The 22,560-nt window shown below is 46.1% G+C and overlaps 5 protein-coding genes across 5 annotated transcripts; 3 read left to right on the plus strand and 2 right to left on the minus strand.

The window, feature by feature from the left end:
- Nucleotides 1-127: 127 nt before the first annotated feature.
- N7478_003242 (sulfatase domain protein) lies at nucleotides 128-3,032 on the minus strand (the record flags this gene model as incomplete). The annotated part of the gene is made up of 2 exons (XM_056919456.1): nucleotides 128-2,486; nucleotides 2,710-3,032. The coding sequence occupies 2 exons, from the start codon at nucleotides 3,030-3,032 to the stop codon at nucleotides 128-130; spliced, it is 2,682 nt and encodes an 893-aa protein (XP_056782614.1).
- Nucleotides 3,033-3,701: 669 nt separating this feature from the next.
- On the plus strand, nucleotides 3,702-4,883 carry N7478_003243 (uncharacterized protein; the record flags this gene model as incomplete). The annotated part of the gene is made up of 1 exon (XM_056919457.1): nucleotides 3,702-4,883. One exon carries the CDS (start codon nucleotides 3,702-3,704, stop codon nucleotides 4,881-4,883), a length of 1,182 nt encoding a protein of 393 aa, XP_056782615.1.
- A 7,284-nt stretch (nucleotides 4,884-12,167) lies between these two features.
- On the plus strand, nucleotides 12,168-12,383 carry N7478_003244 (uncharacterized protein; the record flags this gene model as incomplete). The annotated part of the gene is made up of 1 exon (XM_056919458.1): nucleotides 12,168-12,383. One exon carries the CDS (start codon nucleotides 12,168-12,170, stop codon nucleotides 12,381-12,383), a length of 216 nt encoding a protein of 71 aa, XP_056782616.1.
- Nucleotides 12,384-13,655: 1,272 nt separating this feature from the next.
- On the plus strand, nucleotides 13,656-14,980 carry N7478_003245 (serine/threonine-protein kinase; the record flags this gene model as incomplete). Its single annotated transcript, XM_056919459.1, has 2 exons — nucleotides 13,656-14,253; nucleotides 14,358-14,980. 2 exons carry the CDS (start codon nucleotides 13,656-13,658, stop codon nucleotides 14,978-14,980), a joined length of 1,221 nt encoding a protein of 406 aa, XP_056782617.1.
- A 2,020-nt stretch (nucleotides 14,981-17,000) lies between these two features.
- On the minus strand, nucleotides 17,001-18,469 carry N7478_003246 (uncharacterized protein; the record flags this gene model as incomplete). Its single annotated transcript, XM_056919460.1, has 3 exons — nucleotides 17,001-17,215; nucleotides 17,271-18,301; nucleotides 18,372-18,469. Coding segments are annotated over 3 exons (1,344 nt in total), but the record flags the coding sequence as incomplete, so codon positions are not given.
- Nucleotides 18,470-22,560: the final 4,091 nt, after the last annotated feature.

Below are 22,560 nucleotides of genomic sequence, written 5' to 3' on the forward strand. Positions count from 1 at the left end.
AGAAATCGAGAATCCAGACTTGATCATAACCAGTGATCAAGAGAAACTTTCTTCTCTACTCATTTCAAAAATGCAAAAAGAAAATAAAAATGAAATGGGTTCGAGGAAAGCAGATTCACGCTCGAAATCAATCATCATCATCATTATCCTTTGGGTGGTAGCCGTACTTCTTCCAATTTTGTTCAACCCACCAGTTCGTGACGTAAGCGGCATCATAGAGCCAGCGTAGCGCTTCATCGTCATATTCTTTGCGAATGACGGTGGCCAAGTCAGCGAGACTGAATCTTGAAACGGGTTCCACTTCATTGGGATCGGCATTCAGATCGGAGAATCGCCACTCTACATCATTGACGAGCGGGATGACGAGTCGGAATTGGGGCTTCGCGCCGGAACGAACGGCCAGCCATGATCCACCGGTATTCATAACGGTGTACTGCCAATTTTGCATGCCATCTTTTTCCTGGGTGAGGGGACGGAGAAGTGACTGTCCTTCGTAGAGAGAGAGGATATCCTTGGTGGGTTGGATAGATTCCTCGCCGATGGATTTCGACTCGATGAGAAGATCCAGAATAGAAGGCACAATCTGGTTGCTATTGACAGGACCAGAGACCTCTAGAACTGGAAGCTTTGGGTGCGCCAGGACAATGGGAACGGCGAAACTGCCAACGTGAGGGTTATCGTAAGGTGTGATACCACCGTCGTTGGGCAGCGAAAGACCGTGGTCACCTGCCATGACTAGCAGGGTCTCATCGGCGACGCCCTTCTCTTCGAGAATAGCCAGAATATCGGCGAGCCAAGTGTCTTGGTAACCGACAGCGTTGAGATACCTGTTCAAGTCCTCGCCGTGGTTTTTGGTCGAGCCCAGAAGCGAAGCATAGATATCGTTTGGAAGACCCCATGGGTGATGTGTTGTGCCGGTGAGATGGGTTAAGAAGAGGCGCTCATGATCGCGTTCTGCGTCATCAATTGCGTCGCGGATATAGTCGCGAAGTTCGCCATCGATATAGCCATAGTAGTTGACTTCCTTAGTTTTCACTGGGTAGTGCTTTGCACCGGGCTTTTCGATAATCTCCTTTGTGAACTTTTCTTGGTAACCCAGCTTTGGTGTGAGTTTGTCTTGGTTGTCATAGCTGTCAGTGACTGACTGCATCCAGACCGAGTGCCAGGGCCACTGGGTAAAATCATCGGTAGTGTTTGGCTCAGCTGCGATGCCCTTCTGGTGGCTCAAGGTCTCAAAGATGTGCGGTAAGCAAGGCTGATAGATGTCGTATTCCCACTCGCGGTTGAAATCTGCAACGAGGGGCGTCACGCCGCACAGAGTACCAGTCAGACTCTTCAGTGTGTAGGTGGAAGTTGTGTATGCATTTCTGGCACTGATACCGCCATATGCCTTGGGGTTGGAGTAGAGCTTGTCGTCATGCTTGAACCCGGAGTCAAATCCGGTCAAGTACTCAGCGGTGCGAGTGAGGTTGGCAATGAGTTTCTCGACGTCGGCAGGGATCTCATCATTCTTGTGAGTCTCTGCAATGCGATTATAGAGGAAAGAGTCCTTGCGTATGGGGAATGTATCTGCACGAGCGCTCTCTAGCTTCAGCAAGACCACATGCTTAATCTTAACGCTTCCGTCATTCAAAGCACCTCGGATCGACTCCAGAACTGGCTGCTGCAGATTGGAAATGTGCATTGGGTTCTTCTGTGGGCTATAATGCAGGGACTCATTTGTCATAGTCTTCCAATCCTCGAAGCCGGAGCCAGGTTCCCCAGATAACCAATCCCATGATGGCGGGGTAGCCTGCGATGTGCTTTTATCCAAAAATCTATATTCCGAGCGGGGTAAACCAGTGGTATCGACTGGCGAATTCCGGTGACCGCCTTCAAAAAATGAGGCCAAAGGTAAGGTACCCGACAGGTACAGGTACATCGGATCAGGCGGCCGAACTATACGCAAGGTGGCAGCCAAAAACACAAATGTGAGCACCAGGACTCGTGGCAGTAGACGGTCCGTCCGTCGACGTTGCTCTTGAGTGGAGAATTCATGGTCCTGGGAGCGGTTGTTACCCAGCGGGTCGAGTAAATAGTCACCTTCCTCCTCTTCCTCGGCCGAGTCGTTTAGATAATCATCTTCCAAATGAATCTGTTCGTATGTTCGAGGATCGGGTAATGATGTATTCTTTGAATTGGACTTCCGATTATGGAAGCGTTGCAACCAAGGCTCCACGCACGGTCGCAGTCGGGCGGTTAACCAACGGAAGGGCCACGCCAAGACATGTAGAACGCCACCACTAAACGAGTGGATTGGCCGAGCCGTGAAAAGAGCAGCAGCCACGAGTAACGCCTCCCCGATCAAAAAACCGGTTAATCCTGATAACAGAGTGCGTAGTGCGGCCGCATTCCCCGTAAACGTCTTAGCTTGACGCCAGTGGATTTCGGCCCCCGTGAAGACGTAGACCGAGAAATTGGCTGCTGCCATGCCAGAAACGATCAAACTGCATCAGAAAAAAAAAAAGGTTAGATCATTCATTTGAATATGCCCATTTGTTCCCGGATCGAAAAAAAACCCCTTTTTTTCTTTTCTGATTTGAGATTGAAATTTTGAAACAATGTCCCATGGCTCGAAATGAACCAATGACGATCGTGCATAACTCGCATCTCGTAATCGTAATAAAAAAAAAGGGGGCGATAGAGGGATTGGAGAGGGTGGAGATTTACCTGGCAGGAAGAACGAGGATGGCATTGAAAGCCGCAATCAACCCCGTCCATTTCTTCACAAAGATCCGAAACAGTAATAGAATGGCCACATCTTGGAAAAAGAAGGATGGTCCCCAGAGAAGGAATTTCTCAAAGGGAAGAGAATAGAGATGGGCGTATAAATGTTGCACTTTGGCAGCGAATAAAGACCAAAATGCTAATGCAAAGAAATAACGACGCGAAAAGTCCCAGAAAACCTCGAGAATGGCCAGGGTCTTTTGAGGGTTCTGATAGACATGGTTGGCCTGGTAGCGCACGAAGTTCACCACGCCGGCCACCTTCATGTTGAGAAGCACATAGGAGATCTGCTCCTAGGCATATATCTCAATAAAAAAAATATAGGAGGTAGTTAAAAAGGAGAGTGATGATAAGAGAGGAAAAGAAGAGGAACGCAACGACAATGGGAAATGATGTGCTTCTCCCTCTAATAAGACAAGACACGCGACCCTTAACCCAGTCCAGGGTCTCAATTTCTTAAGTGGAAACTCCGCCTCGTTTCTTCCTCCACAATTGGTTCTTGTATTCCCCACTTGGCCCCCATTCGCCAAGATGCCAAGGGCCATTGCGAGGCTGAATGAGTGTCTTTGCCCAAATCAGTTCCAACGTCCGTCCCCTGAAAGGCTCTTGGATTACGCTCCAAAGGGTTCTGTTCAGTTTAGTTCGATCCAGTTGCATATCATCATTTCGCGGCGATTGCATCCCCATTCGTTCCCCCTCAGTTGGTCTCCACTCGTATAGGGAGGGATTTCCGAAATCTCACTCACCCCCACTCCTGCGCCATTCTCCCCCAATCCCCAACGCCAACTCCCTGATCCCTCCAGAAAGGCAACAGCATTCATAATTCTGTTCGGATTTTGGGGTCGGTTGTTGTCACGCGAGACACGAAGTCAAGAGGAATAGGTAACAGTACCTTTCCTCACCCCTCAAATTCTCCCCCCAAAATCACCTGAATCATGCTGCTCGGCGGCCTTTTCAGCTGGCTCTCCTTGCTGTTCGAGCCACTGGCCGATTCAAACGTGCCCCCAATTCAACCACAAGCCCGATTACGACCCGAGAATCGGCCCTGGCAAAACATCATCACTGGTGTATATGGCTATCCCCCTTTGCTCAAAATTCACGATCGGACCGGCGAGATCAGTTGGAGTTTCCGTCGCGAAGATGTCACGCAGGATCTGCCGCCCGCGATAAAGAAATGCCTGTGGGCGCATTCCAACGATGCGACCGAGATCAAATACATGCACGATGGAAAGAGCGTGGGCGCCGTATACGCTGACCTGGCCATGGTCGTCAATCACCTCCCCGACGATCCTGTCAACGATAAGAAGATCACCTTTGCCGTCTGTCGCGACAATCAGTTCCTCTGGAACGCCCACACCGTCGAGGCCTTACCCAATGACCTCTTTGCGATCGGAACCACCGGTCAACGACCCTGGGATGGTATTCTCGTTTATAATGCCAGTGCAGCCAACCCGCTTGTCGATGAACCCCCTATCCTCCAGAATATAACCGGTCTGCGGGCTATTCACGCCATGATCTGGGATGAACAGGAACAAATCCTCTGGGCGTGCGGAACTGATGCAGCCGCCGATGGCTCGGATCCAGTGCCAGCCTATGGTGTCGTCCAGGGGTATCCATTTGATGCAGCGACCGGGCAACTGAGGAAAGACGATCGATATATTTATAGGCTGCCAAATGCGTATACGATCGAGACGGAATGGGGCAAGGGTTATTCGTGGTGGGCTGGTCCTCACGATCTTGTACCTGTACCAAATGAGCGAAAATTCCTTGTTTCGGAGGATCGGGGGCCACATGCGCTTGATCTGGAGACGGGTGAGTATTTCATGGAGTATGAGGATGTGATCGAAAAGTATATGAAAGGGTTCGAAGTGACGACAAACGATCGTCATGGAGTCAACCACACCGATCAGTATGAGGAGTTGCCGTTATCTGATCTGAAGAGCTTCAACCTTGCACCAGATGGCGCCTTCATATATGTGCAATCACTCTGGACCAAGTTCCGTGGTTTCCATATTAGTCTGGTAGTTGATGGTCATCGACGCAAGATCAATTTGGGTGATGAAATGTATCGAGCCCGCTGGTGGGGAGATATGGATGGATGGCCCAAGCCAAAATGATCCAGTATTTGGTCAAATCTCACCCCCGACTGCCACCATGGCATCGGTCAACCTTCTTGTGCAACCATTAGTATGTGAGAACATGTCGACATAGATGATTCCCTATTTTCCCCTTTTCTCTTTTTCTTTCCTTGTCATTATCCTTTCTCTTCTTTTTTCTTCCTTTTTTCTTCTTCTCATCCCCAATTCTCCTGTGTGTTGCATCTTGTTAGTCAATTCTTCTTCTTCTGCTTTTCAAGATCAGTGTTCATCATCGGCCGTTAAAGCTGGTCTAACCCGATGATTGGATACGGCAACCACGATGGAAATGTCGCCTTCCGTCGACTTGCAGACGGCCGCCAACAGCAGACAGTGGACATCTTAAGAACCACCAAGAGACAAGCTTGAGAATCAGTCCCGGAAATGTTGAGATCTTAAATGAGATCGACTGTGAAGAAAGAAAAGAAAAGAAAAGTTTAATTGGGGAATGCGTCTGCCTAAATAATAACTGGCTCATTGTGCAGCACTTCCCATTACCCTAACACCTCATAATGGGGCCAGATCACTTAACTAGCCTTACATTTATACAGCCTTGTCTCCTTTTGGTTCTGGCTAAGCCTCGCAAATGATCCTCGTGGCTAATCAGAAGCCGTCGTTTATAAACCCAAGCATCTCAGGGTCCAGCAGGCCCCACTCCTTCATGACTTGTTTTCTAAGGCGGAGCCTCATCACGCAAAATCAGCTGTGACATTTTGGGCCAAAGACTGCTTTTTTTTCATATTCTGGGACAATTGGCACATACAGAATATAAATAATATGTACATTTTATGGTTGCAAATACTCCAGGGCTTGATGTTTTTTTACCTCTTCCCTCCTCTTTTTTCTCTCAGGGAAAAGGGTCTCGTGATGGATACCCACTCATCTAGCCCTGGGGGCATTCTTATTCGTATTATAGTTTATTTTCAGCAACATAGAGCGAGCGAATACGGCGATTGGGCAGTTCCTGTTTCCAAACTCCTAAATAGGTTAGAAATAAGATTTTTTTCTTCCTGTGTCCCTTCGGTGTCCTTCAATTTTATACTAGTCATTCTAGCCGAGGTATAGCGTCTCCACTTAGAACAAGCAATACTCTAGTAATACTTCAATTAATTGTATTATTTTCCAACTGTATGGTTCAAATTAAAACGTGGCCTCCAGCTCATTTCTGGTTAAAATCAAAATTCCCCGTCTTCAAGTTTTAAAGAGTTCTACTGCTACAGGCTGCATGTCTTATTTAATCACCGACGGCGATTTCCATATAAACTAGGCAAGTGGCAGCCTGTTTCTGCAAGTTTCACCCCCGAGGTTCCCGCTATTATAGGACGGGCTATTCCAATAGCGGCTAAGGTTGAGTTTGGAAAGGTGGCTCAGTTGGTCTTGAAACTACGTTAGGCGTTGCCTCGTCCACTTCCAAACCGGGTAATACCTATTCTATCTTCATACGCATGCCTTCAGGGCCCGCGCTGTGCACTGTTGTCTTCACGTTCAAGTTACGGGCCGCTCCAGCATTGAACTTGAAGATTGCATTTCACCGTCGGCTTTATTTTATGTGGTTGGTGACCCCAGAACCTAGAAACTTGAATAGAGCCCTGGAAGCCAACCTTTGCAAGGCTGTTGTTAGCACTTGGCTTGCTTTCCCTTTCTAAACCTTCGTGGATTGAAAGACAAGGCCTTTCAAACTCTTGAGCAAAGAACAAGCCACGCCATAGGTGATAAAGGGCCCGTGGGGTCCGGCTTTGAGCTTGGAAAGCGATCTCGATGTCTTGCAGATGTTGAGAATTTAAATGATGTAGGACCTCGTCCATGATGATCGTATATAGATTAATTGCGATTCGAGTAGAATAGGATCTTCTGTCTGACAAGGCTAATTGGTTCATTTCTCTTTGATAAATCACTCTTGATTCTCGCACTCAACATTGTCGAGCTTCGTCAGTTCCAGCTCTTCAATCATAAATGGTGTCCCAAAGCACTTCTCACAGCTAGGATTCCTTTGAAATTTAGTTTTCTGCGTGCATGGTCGAGGTTAGTGGCTTATTACTCGGTACTGTTGGCTTTGAGATCATGCCATTGAAGCTGAAGTATCCCAGCATAAAACTCGCCCTCGATTAACTTCGATGGTATATTCTTCTTGAAGAATAAGATCTTGTAGTTTCGCCAGTTGTTTCATAGCCTTAAAAACCTAAAAAAAGTTTCACTTTTGAATCAGGTCGCCAATATATCCTCTGTCAAGGCAGTTGGCGAATAGTTCACCGAAAAGCTTCCAAAGAAAGAGACGAAATCCCAGAAGACCGACAAGGTTAACAAGAAGGAACTTAAGGGACTTGACAAAGTTAGGAATAAGGGCCGAGAAGCAGTTGACAAAATTAAGCAAGAGAAGCTTGACGAGCTTTGGAAAATTGAGAAGGAGGAGTCTAAAAAATTCGATAAGCCGCACAATAAGACGCTTGCAGATATTGATCCACAAGAGATAGCTACTGGAGTCGTACTGGCAGTAGACTGCACCGATGCAGACAGAGGTCAACCTTGATCTCAAGTAAGTTTCCATCGACCTATGAGCTGATTTGTCGTTTTTACAGGATTTTGAATATTACAGTTATATTCCGGGAGTCAGAATAGCCAATAGCCAAATTAACAATGATTCTTAGGGATTCAGATGCGCAAATTGCTCGTTGTAGGCAGCTTATTACTGAGATTGCTTGAAATCCGCTTTTTCTCGACAGATTGAGGGTTCTGCAAGGGCTTAAAAGGCTTCGAGAGTAAGTTACTCGGCTCAAATAACAACATGATACCATCTCCCTAACACAATGCAGGGAATTGAGGGCCATGCACCCTGGGGTCTCTGACGATGTAGCAGATTGATTGAAATTTTTAACAGATCTGGATGCTCAGCTTACCCAGGACGGAGATAGATAACAGGTATCACCTACTATAAATGTTATCATGAGGGCGTATCAGGCGAACAACCTTCAGTGGACTTCTGGGTATGTGACATACTGGTCGAGAGGAAGGCAACTTTGTGAACCAAGGCTTTTTGACCGGCATGAATACCTCGTTTGGAACAAATTACATGCGGGCTGGACTGGTTTCTGGGTCGAAGGGGTATGTAACATGTACTATGTCATCATTCTTAAGCTCAAAGACATGGAAGACCAATGCTGACATGGTATTTCTTAGCTTTGAGAATCCCTACCTTCGCGCAGGTTTTGGAAGAAAAGAAAGTGTTGGCCTACAAAGTTCAGGGGCCCATCCGTCCCAGGGCTCTCAGGAGGGGGCATTGCCAATGTAAAGGTACTTTTTAATCTAATTTAAGGACATGATTCTTCTAAAATGACTTCTAATCTCCATATTTTAATCATAGGCCCCAATTTCCCTTCGGTGCATTCTAGCACCGGAAGATGTAAATGATCCACCTACTGCAACAAACTTCGATCCCGAGAAATCTCAGAGGCTGAGGGATTAACCTATTCACCACAGCCATGTTCCAAGGGTTGCAGTAGCCGCGGAGTTTCCACACGCTGGTGAAACAAACATCAGAGGCGATCTCCCAAATTTACCAGGTCCCCAAGCGAGTATGCCACCTGACGCGCGGACTCCATATAAACACATGTTTATTAGGCTAAATGATGACACTGAATCTGATATTCGTACCATAATGGAGAGGGATAGGAACCACCTGATAAGCCAGACCATGACTGGCGTTTATCAGTCCCAGCCGGATGCACCACCGCGTCGTCCCGGCACACCTCTTCTTCGTTATATCTAGGTTATAAGTGCCTCGGGGATTTCCTATTTTGAACCGGTTACAGCTTTAGAACAAACTGCCGAAATGAAGAGGGCGGACTTATGCTGAAAAAACGGGATTTCATAGAGGTTGCTATATCACCTAATAACAATAACCTTTCCGTTGAACCCATACGGTTGCTGGGGCCCTGGTTAAGGCACAGGTTCTATACTGCGACATGTCCTGATAACACCGGGCGTCTTTATATCTTCTTGAAGGCACGGGGATTTATGTCGGTGAATCGTATAGGAAAAGATTTCGCGGGTACGTTACCACCATTGTCAGTCAGCCAGCGTCCGCCAGGTGATGGTGGTGGGAATAATGGCGGTGGTGGTGGTGGTGCTGTAGATCGTAGGTATCTGAATTGATATGGATCATCGACATTGGTATCATCTCTATCGGGATTATGGGCACTAGCACTGGATCATCGACAATGACTTTGGACTAGGGAAGGGCGCAGTGAAGCCACCACAAGAAATTTTAATCTCAATAAAGCTGTGCGTGCTAATTGGCGATATACTTATGTTTATGCTTTCACCTACTTTATTACTTTGCTACTTTGCTACTTTTCTACTTTTCTACTTTTCGTCGGGGTCTTGCTAGGTGCTAAATAGATAATTCATTCTCACTTTGTCACTTCTGGTTCAGGCGAGTTGAAGAGATGACAATCACTTAGTATATCATATTATCACTATTTCATTAAATTTCATTGATAACATTTGGTACTCCTTTATACCATAGAGTCCATGGGCATTTATATGGTTTGAAACGCATGGCAAATTATTACTGGGCAGAGTCGGTAGTGACTCGGTTGAATCATATTGACACTGGATAAGAATTATTAGCAATTGATTATAGTCCAGAGTTGGTAGTGAACTTGGTTAACACCTATTGACATTGCCTAAATAGCATCGACACCACCCTAGATAATATTGCCCAGACATCGCTCAGATCAAGCTATATAACCATTAACAGCTTGTCAAGAGTATTGACCAGCTTGTTACGATCAATAAGAGTTTAGTGAACCCGGGTGACGACCCATTGATATGATTTAAAAGGCATTGAAATTGCCCGGATAGTAGTAAGATTGACATAACATAAAACTCCTCAGCAGAGCGCACACAGTCCGTAAAAACTACTTGAAGTTTACCCACTCTACAGCATTTGAATAGTTAAACTGTATCTATTTTTCAACAGTAGCCTCCCACTATATCCATTTCTTATATAATACATAGAATCACAAAATAAGATACTGGTTTCAAATTGAATAGCAAGAGCCGATTGATTTAGGTAGAAACACCGTGACGAGCTTGAAGCATGACGGACACTCGAGCTACTGCCAGTGAGAGTAGTTTGTTGGCACAGTCACTCCATACCCGAGATTAATTTTCGATTAATCACTCCTAACAAGCTGAATTCCATGGAATAAGATGGATGTATACTCCTTACATGTGTACGACATCATAGTATTACCCGGCAAAGTAAAGGGATCGCTACTGGCACTTCGCTAGGGCATCGAAGCAGTCAATGTTTAGGCAGTTCTGCTCAGGTGGGAACGCTACTGCATGTAGGCAGCTAGAGGTCCACCACACCTGGGTAGTAGTAGTAGCAGGAACAAAGAAATCACCTGGGCAAAGGAGGCTCAAGGACATGGAGATATATCCATCCAATAGCAATCCATCAAAAATCGGCCAACCACTGACCCAACCCGGCCGGACCAAAACTTGCCAGCTCCACCGTCCACGCAGCTAAAAGAATGCAGAGTGAGGGGAAGGTTCTAGATCAGCAGTGCTGACATCAACGGATCCAATTGAGCCCACGGTGGAGGTGAGCTGCCACGCTCATCTTGATCTCATTCCAGACCGAAGTCTGATGCATCACATCACAAACGGCCGCCCGTTATCCAACGCGTGGTTCATCCCTTTCCTGCGATGGAGCACAACTGTAATCACATCACAAGCACGGCACCAATAACCAATTCATTCATTCGGTATGGATGGAGTCCAGAGTTCAAGGTATGTAATGCTATTATTTACTAAGCCAGTCGGAGACCCGGGGGAAGGACGCGAAAAGCCAACTACGCATTTCCTGCCAAGTTAGTGCAGCACTTAGTTAGTCTTGCCCCTCACTGTGTGCCATGTTTTCCGAAACAATGGACAAATGGGCATATTGTGTGCTGGGAAGATGGGGTGGATGGGAGCCGATTGGGCAGAAGAAAGGAAATTGCGTACCCAGTGAGCTGGGCTGAGGTGAATACGAGAGAAGTCAGGGTTGAGGAAAAAGGCAGCTAAAGGCAAAAAGGAGGATTGTGAATGGAGGAGTGAGGCTAAAACCGGCGATGCATGGCGTTTGGAGAACAGGCAATGTACCGAGTGGATATTACAATTGTAGTCTACTATAGGATGTATGTACTCGGAATGATGTGGAGAGAGCAATAGTTTGGTTTTGTACATGTGGTGTAGGATGGGTGGCGCGAATTGCATGCGGTGTACATGGGGGTACATGTACGAGGACGATAACAGATTTGACTACTCCATATGGATATGTAGCATTTCAGTTCCAACCCGTGGCGGGCTGACTTTACTCTGCAGGGATAATTCCAAGGAAGACAGGTGGGAAATTAGATTGTTGTTTCGTGTGGATGAGTTCTCGAAGGCGAAGATCTCCGCGTTCCATGGTTGCCACCCCTCTAGTGGCAAAGGTATCCGGGAACGGAGGAACAAAGCTTACAAGGGCAAGTTGAAGGATTATTACTCCATGTTCACATTCTCATTCTCATGCTCATTCATTTTCTTGGGGTGTTGATGATGTCGATATGTGTTTATTTTGTGGAGCAGTGAATCTTGATGACTCCTCCTTTGAGAGTTGTTTTTCTTCCCCTGGCAGTTGGCATTCTACGCCTCCATGCAGGGCCGATGATCTACTAAGACTGGAATTTGCGAGGATCCGCACGGCAGATAAAGCATAAAGATAGTTTGGGACAAATATGGAGCATACGTAGTAGAGTGCTTAGTATTACCGTTGACCTTGATCGAATGCATTAAACTATTGAGGAAGAAGCATAGGACTGGTAATATTCTAGGTAGCGGTGAGGAAGCTATATCTTCATATTCTCGGAAGCAAGCGGTTCAGCTGCATTGCCAATCCTGGGGTGCAGCAATGAGTCGATGTGATGCATCGTGCAGATCATGTGATGCTCACCGCAGGTTGACTGGTCTGTCAAAGGGGGAGAAATGATGGGACGCTGTGTTATACTCTGGAGGACTCGGTCCGGTTAGTCCCGGGGATGAGGGACAGGACAGCCTTTTGGAAAAGGATGCAAGAGCCCGAGGGACATACGTTAGAGGGGGAAGAAGGGGGCAGGGAAAGGCAGAATCCTGCCCCCGCTCGTCCTTTTTCCCATTTCCCATTTCCCAGCCACCTTCTTTGCTTTTTTTCTCACTCTGACACAGACTTAGGCGCCTTGGTGAGTCGCACAGGGCGTGATGCATCCGCCCCCGAACACCACCCACGTTGGACCAATCAGTCAGAAACTGGAGTCACAGTTTGCCCAGGGTCTGCAGGCCCGTGCCACCAACGAAAGCCGGGAAGAAGGATCCACTCGTTCTGTTTTCGAGAACGGTGTCGAATGCTCTGGTTGGCCACAAGACCCCTCCTGCATCGCCTCACTTTTCGTTGGTGGTCGGTGCTTCTTGGTTTAGAGCTTGAGGAATAGAGTTGGGGCCAAACAGTAATTAATAGCATACTCCGAATGGATCCTTCTCCAGTCAATCATAATCCTGGTCGGTAGGCAGAAAAGCAGGGCCCCCTGCTACAGGTGAAACGGAACACGGAACACGGTTGAGAAATTATGATTATTCATTGCTATTATTTTCGGCCAACAAGTTTTTGTTTTGTTTTTTTTTTTTGTTTTTTACAGGAGGGTGGAGCAGGGCGTTATGGAGACACAAGATGCATTCAATAAGCATCCATGTGGGAACGGGATGAGGTGGCGGAGAGGTCTCGAATCATTTCAATCATGCTTGCCACAGTCCTCTGAGAGTACGCATGCAATAAATCAGGAGGGGAAACTTGGAAAGTCAAATTAAAATTAATAACGAAAATAATAAAATTCAAACCGAGAATCTTCCTTCTATGACAATCCATTCCTAACTGTTATAAACTGCACAAATCAGAATAGGGGGCAACAGAAAAGTGTAGCAAAAGATGCCTTGGGACCCGCAGGTGGCGCCTGCAAGTTGGTTGAAGAGGAGCCCTAGTGGAGGCAGTGATTGGGTGGGGCCCAGACAACTCGTAAACTAGTTCCGGCACTAGTGCAGGCTGCACACCGCTCCCTGGAGCCACGGTGGCCTGGCCTTGTCCACATGGACCAAGCCCACGACTCGACGCATCATCGATATTTTTATCGCCCCTCCCTTTAGGATTTCCCTCTGATTTATTATTATTATTATAATTTTTAGGGGAAATATTCCTTATTTTTATTTGGTTATTATTATACACCTACACAACTCTATCATCTTTCCCTTCTTTCCTCCTCTTCTATACATATTCTTCTCTTCTTTTTTATATACTCTCCTTTGCATCCTTTTCTGGTTTCCCGCTTCTTGTGCTCTCTCTCTCTCCCTCTATCTTCCGGGTCTGTTTTTTCTTGTTTGGATCTTACTATACTACAACACTCTTACCCGCCACCACTTTCCGGAACTTCTATATTCGCCCCCTACGGATCTACCTACTTCGTGGAATGGCCTGCCCTTGAATGCCGTGGGATTTCTTTCGGATACATTTTTTATATAATTCCCTGGACAAAAGCCACTGGATCTTATTTCGCTACTCGCATCCTTAACCCCCTTAAGGATTAGAGGATTATAAACAAAAGGACCTCGAACCGTTACCGACTTGGATCTTTCCCCGTCGTCTTATCTCCATACTTCCTCTCTGGACTCCCCCTTATCTATTTTACTTCCGGATACACCATGTATCCCACTATGCTTCCCACACCACCTCCTTCTCCCCAACCACGTTGCTTTTCTCCCGAGGACCGATTAGGACTTATCTTGGCCAACCGTCTGGAACTAACCGGCATCCTGGGTGTCGGAGCTTACGGAGTAGTCTATACCGCCGTGGATATTCACACCAACATCTCCTATGCTGTTAAGGCCTTGAACAAGTCCGGGCTGGATCCCCGACAATTAAAGTACCAGCAACGCGAGATTCGCCTCCACCATTTGGCCAGCCAACACCCTAATGTCGTCTCCCTGGTTCGCATTATGGACTCCATGGACTGTACCTACGTCGTCATGGAATACTGCCCGGAAGGTGATCTATTCTCCAGTATCACCGATAAAGGCAACTATGTGACCAATGACCCATTGGTTAAGCGTGTGTTCTTACAGCTCCTGGATGCCGTACAGTTCTGCCACTCCATCGGAATCTACCATCGGGATCTCAAGCCCGAGAACGTCCTGGTGACGGATCAAGGCATGACTGTCAAGTTGGCCGACTTTGGCTTGGCCACTACGGACTACTTCACCTCGGATTTCGGATGCGGATCCACTTTCTATATGTCGCCTGGTAAGTTTTATATGGAACTTGTATCGCATTAATGATCTTCAAGCTTTCCCCCCTTACCCATATTTCTTTCCCGCCCGGACAACAGCCTAATTTATCCCAAACAGAATGTCAACAGACCAACCCCCGCCCCATGTCTTGTTACGTCTCCGCAGCCAATGACGTCTGGAGTCTTGGTGTTATGCTTGTCAATCTAACATGCGGTCGCAACCCATGGAAACGGGCCTCCACCGATGATTCCACTTTCCGGGCATATCTTAAGGATCCCTTCTTCCTGAAGTCTATCCTTCCTCTATCTACGGAGATGGTCTGTATTCTCAGCCGCGTCTTTGAACTTGACCCTTCCAAGAGGATTACCATACCGGAGCTACGCCAGTTGATTGTGGATTGCCCTCGCTTTACTGAACAACCCCCTGTGGCCCCCTGGGTGCCGGACCAGATTCCGCAGGCCGACTACTTTGGCCAGCCCCAGATGCCTTTCATTCCCGTAGAGCCCCTGCATGCCCAGCCTTCTGGGTCATCATCGGATTCTTCACACTACTCTGACTTCTCCGACTCGGCCGTCTCAGACGTCTCGGCCCTTACTGAGGATTACACCGACTACAACTGCATGTCCCCTATCGTTTCGGAGCAGGTGCCAGACTGCAAAGTTGTGTTCCCTCATCCCATCTGCGTGGACCAATCGATCCCCGTGGATATTTTCCCTGGACCTCCTATCCCGGTCTGTTAAACCTGAGATCAACTAGACCGATCTTCTGATTTGCTACTTCCTACCTACTTTATCACGCTTATTACACGATCCACACGCCTATTACCTTCTACTACCATGTTGAATCGCTACCCACCTTCGGAGTTTTTTGATTTCGAACTATATCTCGGGAGACTTCGCTATCTCCTGTTGTCCACTTGGAGTTTTTAATAGCTGCACTACATCGACAGGCTGCTTCTTTCCCACCTGCTTTTATTTTTTCCCTGGACATATTCCTATTCTTTCCACTGGATTATCCGGACTTCCTTGATTTTCCCCAGGTTCCACAATCGTGACTATACTTGCATTGTCCACCGGATGTAGGCCACTTGTGATCATCCTTTCTCAATGGCCATATCCCGTTTTTTCCTCCACGGTTGATCCGACCCTGACTTTCTACTGTTTTAATATTTCCAACACATACCAGGAGGCTGGCCACAGTGACTTCTTTGTTTTTTTGTTTTGTTTTTGTGGTTTTTTTTTTTTTTGCTTTGAAACTCTGAAAATATTGGATTATCTATTAGGGAGGCATGTTTTGAACACATAGTCCCCAAGGCGGGGCGAATGTTTTGTTTTCAGGAAAGGTCGTTTGAGGCGTTGTAAGCTGGAACATACCAGCTGGCTGTTGATTTTTGCTTTTTGGATAATCTCCTGTTTCATCCCAGACAGATCTACAATGATCCATCTGTTTTCTTGCTTATGATTTATGGGTGGTTTTGTCTCGGCTGTTTATTTAATGTTATTTGCATATTGTGCATAGATTTGCCTCAGCATGGATTGGATGGGGACTTTGGGGCTTTTTCTGGTTTTACGATATGATACCTCGGACAATGGAGCGATAATTGATTGCATCGCCCAACATTCAAATGTTTACATTCTACTTCAAACTACAATTTTGACTTGGCATAATTCTACTTGTTTGAAAAGTCTTCCTTCCCTTGTGTAACTTGACCCTGTTCCACAGCCAGCAAATTCGAGAGCCACAACATTGCAGATCAACTCGTTCGTGTGGATTCTTTTATGTGGTGCGACCGTGTGATTCATTGCTGCCCAAGTGAGACGTGCGGCGTGTTCGAATGCTGAAGCACCAAACCGGACAGACAGTGGAGTACAGTGGGGTCCTCTCCTATCCTCCCCTCTCCTCGGCTTTCCTTTTCGATTCGCAACTTCGCAGTCTAGGTCTTGCGGAAGTGTAAATTGCTGCTTATGCGCTGGCTGATTCGTCGGCGTCCGCGTACAGATTAGAAAAAACCAGCGCAGTATTGGTGCATCTTACTCGCGCTGAACTGTATTGCTATCCATAATCCACTCTTGACCTCGCAACAGCCGCATCCTGCGACATTCTGGACCGGGGTATCGTGTTCGTCTTCGTTGGGCACTTGTCTTGGCAATTTTTGTGTTGTTGCATGTTGAAGCGAAGAAAACACCACTCCTGCAGCTGTCTCCGAGTCCTTATTGGGTTCGAAGTTCTTGGCCCGCTTTTGCTTAAAGGTGCATATGCTTTCCCTGCCTCTGCATAAGGCCTGGGTGACCCAGGCTGCCATTCTTTGGGTAGGAGTAACGCATTCACTTCCTCGGTAAGAGGCTCTAGCAAAAACGAAGTCTTAGAAGTAGATAGAAATCCACCAATAGTATGAATCGGAGTGTGAATGAATTGGAAATAAAATGCCAAAGAGGATTCCAAGCCGCGAGGCGTAGTATTTACATCAGTAAAAAGACTTGACTATCAATACATATTTCTATTCAAGATCCACAAGTAGTCCTAGCGAACGCCAGTGGTATAACCGGATTCGACAAAAAAACAATTGGGTATTATCTGTCGAAACGAAAAACAGAAAAGGAAAAGAAGACACGCAAGCGCCCTGGAAAATGGGCTCCGTATGCGCCAAATCATAAAAACGTAAGAGATAAATAATATGTATTAATAAAGCAGCCGCATTTCATGAAATTCCGAGTCCCCTCCTAAGGAGTTTTTATCCAGTTGAATAGTCATCTGCTGACCCTCTGGAATGTATTGAACAAAATCATCATCAACCAATATTTTTAGATCCTTTTCGCTAACATGAAATATATCCAAGTCACTCGATGGAGTGATGCCGTATTTCCTAGAGATTGCTAGGGCCAAGCCTTGTGTTGTGCGCTCTGACAAGTAGACAGCACGGTAAACCTCAGGCTGTTGAGAAATTTCCAGCATAAGCCGAACGTAGAAGCATGCAACTATGAGATTCAATTAGATATTTGTGAGAAAGTAGAACGGGGTCAACGAGCATACTGAATGTGGGTGGCTTTGTGGACACATAATTAATTTTCTCATTGTCTGAATCACCTGGTGTGAAATGTTCCGAACCAGAACCACTATCCTTAGAGCTGGGAGTTGGCATATGTGTCGGTGAGACCTCTGAGCGGAATTCATTGCTTTGAATATCCGGCATATGAACCGCATATAGATCTGGGTCGTCTTCCTTGCTTCCACGGAGCGCTAAGATGGTTCTAGGCTGAATAGAAAGAGCCATATGTTCCAGTTCGACAAGCTTCGAATCAAGTCCATCATCGCTTTGTTTCATCTCAACCTTTGGTGCACGCATTGCTTCCAAAGCGGGATTATTGAGCTCAGGAACTCTGCCTCTCTTGCGCTTCTGCGCAACTGGCTTCAGTGTAGAACTAGCCATTTTATGCTTCAGCTTCTCAATCGCCTTATTCAGATTCCCACTGTCGTTGGACATTTTGCGTTCAGCACCATGGTCCCGGAAAAGCTGTACTCTGCAGAAAGAAATCTCTGAATCTTCAGACCCGGGATAATCGACAGGGGGCATCAATTCCTGCGTCTTCACACAAAGACGGATAGGTAATCCCTTCACCCCCTTTGAGCGGGTGAAGTCTGTCGACAGGAAATGTAGTCGAACCGAGAGGTCGAAAAGATTGAAACCCGCAGCAGGGTCCATTGTCCAAGTGATGCAGAAGCCATCGAAAGATTTTTGCTCAATCTGACATTGAAATCTAGGATTTGCAGCACCAGAAAACTCAACGGCAAATGGCACGCTTTCTTTTCGGGGATTATAGTTCATGGCTCTGGCCTCTCTCCACAGTTGCCAGCAGGCGGCTGGGTTCAATCTTGCATCCTCCTTATCAAATGTTACTCGGACAAAGGCTCGGTATCTTTTCGCTTGTCCACCGGTCATTGAGGGGTTTGAATCCATTATTGACAACTTATAAGCTTGTCCCTTGTTCAGGTAGCTTAGTGTTGGATCTTCGCTGTTCCGTGTCATCGCAGTTGGGGCTGCTAGCGTAACACAATATCGAAAGCTGCAGACACGAAAGACATACATTAGTATCCAAGGATATCGAAGAAAAGGAAGAATAAAAGTAAACTCACCCCTCATTCTGCCACTTTTGCAAAGACTCATCTCTTTGGTTCATGGGTAGAGACACAGGGCTGCTACCAAAATGCGAGCGCTCATTAGATGGATTCATCGTTTCATAGCCTGAATCTAGATGAGGAAGAGGCATATTCATTTTCATGTCTGTTTCTTTATCTATTTGTGGATTGCCCCATTGCTGTCCCACAGAAGACATATTAAAGCGAGAGTTCCAAGATTCATTTTGTGAAACACCCGAAGAGCTCTCCGGCAAGGAATAGATATCTTCCGTTTGCGCAAGGTTTGTGGGAGAGAATTGTTCATCATCTTGATATTGCGCAGTTCCAGTCATATCCAGGGGGTCCATGAATGGCAAAGCACTAACGGGATCGATTTGGGTGGAATTAAAACCCGGGTTAAATACTTGCAAATCATTCGGGCGAGACGACATGTGGGGCATAAAGCCCGGAGCATATGCTGATGGGTTATTCATTATACTCTCTAATGGGCTTGATTTGCTACTTGTAATTAGTTTGACGATTGCAGGCGCTTCTGTATTAGATTGCATACCTTGTAGATTGGCCTTCCTTGTGATTTTGAGTGTCGGAAATTGGAAAACAACCAGCAAACGCATTATGAAAGTTGTTCAAGAGCTCCTTACTCGGCTTGTGTGAAATTCTACATCACAAATCAAAGTCATACGTCAGCTGCCACATGATCTTGAATATTCTTGGGAGATAATGCGGGTTTACCTATTATGAAGCATGGTCGTCGCAGTTCTTGGGCACCCTAATACTTGAAAGAGGGCAAAGAGAAAATTAGGATATTATCAACTACATATAGTATTAGTATTTATCAACGTCATATGTATTTTGTGGTTGCAATCAAGCTCCATCGAGTTTGAAAAATGTGACCAATAGCGGACTTTTATCGCAAATCGTATAGTAAAACCAGATTTAATACCTTGGGAACCTACAGCCCAACATCAAATAATAATGGAATTTAGGACATTTCATATCTTTGATGACGTGAATAATACCCAAAGTGGTAGGACTTGACAAGGGATTCATATCAAAGGCGCTGGAATGCTCAACCACGATTGGTCGGTTAAAAGTACCGTATAGCTACGCCTTCCGCGTTCGGAGTATTTCTCCCCTCGAGTTGGAGCCGTATCGTTGATGTGGGGAAAGTCGTTACTGCGGGTCCCAGGCTATTCTCCGCGGCCCACTGGTTTTAGATTCTCATCCCAACTGTAACTTACAGTATACACGTCACACACCCAAGGGGTTAGTTTGGTCCGAGATTATTGTAAATACCTACGCATAAAAGTGATAATCGATGTCCCGTCCTTTCCTGTTCTCCCGTCAATTGCTGTAGATTAACCCCCCCCCCCCCCCAAAAAACGTGAGAATGTCTCCCCCGGGAAAGCGAAACGCCCTGAGCGCAACCGTATCGCCGCAAAGAAGTTTCGAGAAAAAAAGAAGCATGAGTGCGCTCAACTACAAGCCACTGATGCAAAATCAAGCGTTCAAGAGACCGAGGTCGATATTTTACAGGAAGAAATTTGGCATTTCAAAAATCAATTGTTTACGCATGCACATTGCGAGGATCAGCAAATCGGTTTGCAACTCCGTGGAATGGCCAACTAATTGACGAGAGTGGCCGACGATCCATTCGAGTACCCTTCGACACCAGTCCAGTCTAAAGTACGCCCTGATATGACCTTGGGGACCGAGGATGGGACAAAGTGGGAAATTAATGGGACCGAGTTGTTCGATACCTTTCTGGATTTACCTTCAAATGTTGAAGTGTATAATATAAGCGATGTTTTCTAAATAAAAAGTCGTCTTAGTTGCGTGTCAAAAATGGATCCTAGATGCTGGACTTACTTGATGTCATCGACTTAAAAGATCTAGCATTGTACTGTATGCTATGCATGCGTGTTACAAGGTCTTATTTGTATGCATGACGGGCTGTAAAGGGTATGACCAGGTCACAAGTAACATAGGAAGTGAATTATTATCAAACAATCATTAAAGATCTTTTGTTGAAAAGAGCGGGGCTTATCTACCAAAAACCGACCATTAACAAATCCCGGAGGCTTTTCGATACGTATACGTAGCGCAAACTAGGTAAGTCACGTAGACCTCGGATTTAAAGTGGATGGATTTATTGCCCGTGTCTCCTGTTTGATACAAATTGAAGATTGAATGGAAATCTCCCCTCAAACCCCTGCATCGGACGAGTACTGTACATGCACGCTTAGCTACGTCCGTGCGCGCTGTGATTGGCATCCGGATCGACCGGGAGAAAGAACCGACCAATCATCTGTTAGAACCTGATGACCTGTGGAGCCCCGAGGTCGCCAACAACCAGCCTGCTTCAAGGCACCATGGAATTTGGATCATATTTTTCAGGCCCAAAACTTTTACTACGTGGTATTTTATGCTTCCTTGGATATATTCATCAGCCACCTATGTCATGAATGAGAAAAGATGGGGTGGCTCCTTAAGCTTAACTTTCAAATGTTGTGGACTGATACGTCATTGTACGTCCCCCACGGGTTATATTCTAAGCAACTAACATTTCACTTACTAAGTAAACATAAAAACATAGGATTCCTTGGAAGGGGGGTTCTTTTACTGCACCAGACGAAGGCAGAATAAAAAAAATGCATGTCTGCCAGTGCAAGTCTCTTAACGAGTGCAGACTATGCATTTGACCTTATTCAAACAAAATAACGCACCACATTGACGTGAACATTACAAAAACCACAAAATTCCAACACAAACGTAATAGCCCAGCTACAGAATGCTATACGAAGAACCCAACGCGCCAGTACACCATGTCTCAATCTGAGCAACAGTAACACCCTCTTCACTAGCAATGGTGGCGCATGTATCACCAGTACCCACTATATAGATTAATCACAGTTGGTGATCATTCCATCCTGAATGGGCGTAGGAGTAGTAACTACGTTTACAGACTTAGTAATACTAGCGGCAACGGCAGTAGTAGTGCTCGTAGCGGTGTAACCGATGATATCGATACAAACATAACATCTAGACCAGAGACTGGCGCAGCTGCTTCCTACAGTCGGGCCCCAAGTGTAACAGTTCGTCAATGCGATGCCAGCACATGTATCACCAGATACAACAAGGTGGAATTGATCACAATCCGAAACGATTCCACTCTGTACGGTAGTTGGAGTTGGAATTCCGTTCCCAGAGGCTGTGGCTGTTGTTTTTGATGCGCTGGTAGTTGATGTTGATCCAATGACACCAATGCATGAACATAATCTTCCACCCATAGAGATGTGCAGCCAGTGCCAACTGCTGGATTCCAGGCATAGAAATCAGATAAGGAGACCCCGGCATAGGCGACAACAGCTGCACATGTATCTCCCGTCTCTACCAGGTGGAAGGTATTGCTGCTGCTGGTCATCCCTGTTCGAATGGGAGATGGGATGGTGATGCTGTTACTGGAAGTGGTCGTGGAGGCCGTTGCGGTTGTACTACTAGTAGCTGTACTATCTAGAATATAGTAGCTGGATCCCGGAGTTATAGAACAAGAGCCATGTTCGTCGAATAAAAAACAATCCCTATTATTCAATGTTTTAATCTGAAAATAGTTAGAGGTCACATCCATTCAAATATTGCTCTGAGGGATCGGAAGGCTCGGTAAAATAAAATAGAATCCCCAGAGCCCTGGATCCATTAGACCCGTGGACTGATGCAGCTAGGATAATGCACTGCACGGAGAAACTAGCACTAGTGGTGTCCGCGCCAGAACCTCGCAGCTTGACAGGCTAATTACTAGAGAAATATCAGCCAGACTACCGAATTACCCGTCACTTTAGATATTTCGAGTTTTTCGGATACTTTGCGGAGTGCATAGTTGCCTGGAAAGTATTTACCGCAGTTTCAATTACAAAATACTTATTACAATACCATCTATCTGTTTTCACGACCTCAAAATTATATGCTAGTTATTGCTGTTGAAACAAGACCCGTGGCATATAAAATCCAAGTTAAGGAAGTATATCCAGTTCTACCCTGAGAAGGCAGGTTTGGATAGTATGACTCCGTACAAACTCCAGTGACATTAAGGTCCCATGATGACAGTTTGACCACTGATGAAGTGCACTGGTAATATTGCTTACTTCTGAATCCTCCAGCCGAGCAGCACATGGTGTACGCGAATCCG

Source organism: Penicillium angulare (assembly GCF_028827245.1).
Source record: "Penicillium angulare strain IBT 27051 chromosome Unknown utg000003l_segment0_segment0, whole genome shotgun sequence".
In the NCBI taxonomy this organism is placed as follows: domain Eukaryota; kingdom Fungi; phylum Ascomycota; class Eurotiomycetes; order Eurotiales; family Aspergillaceae; genus Penicillium; species Penicillium angulare.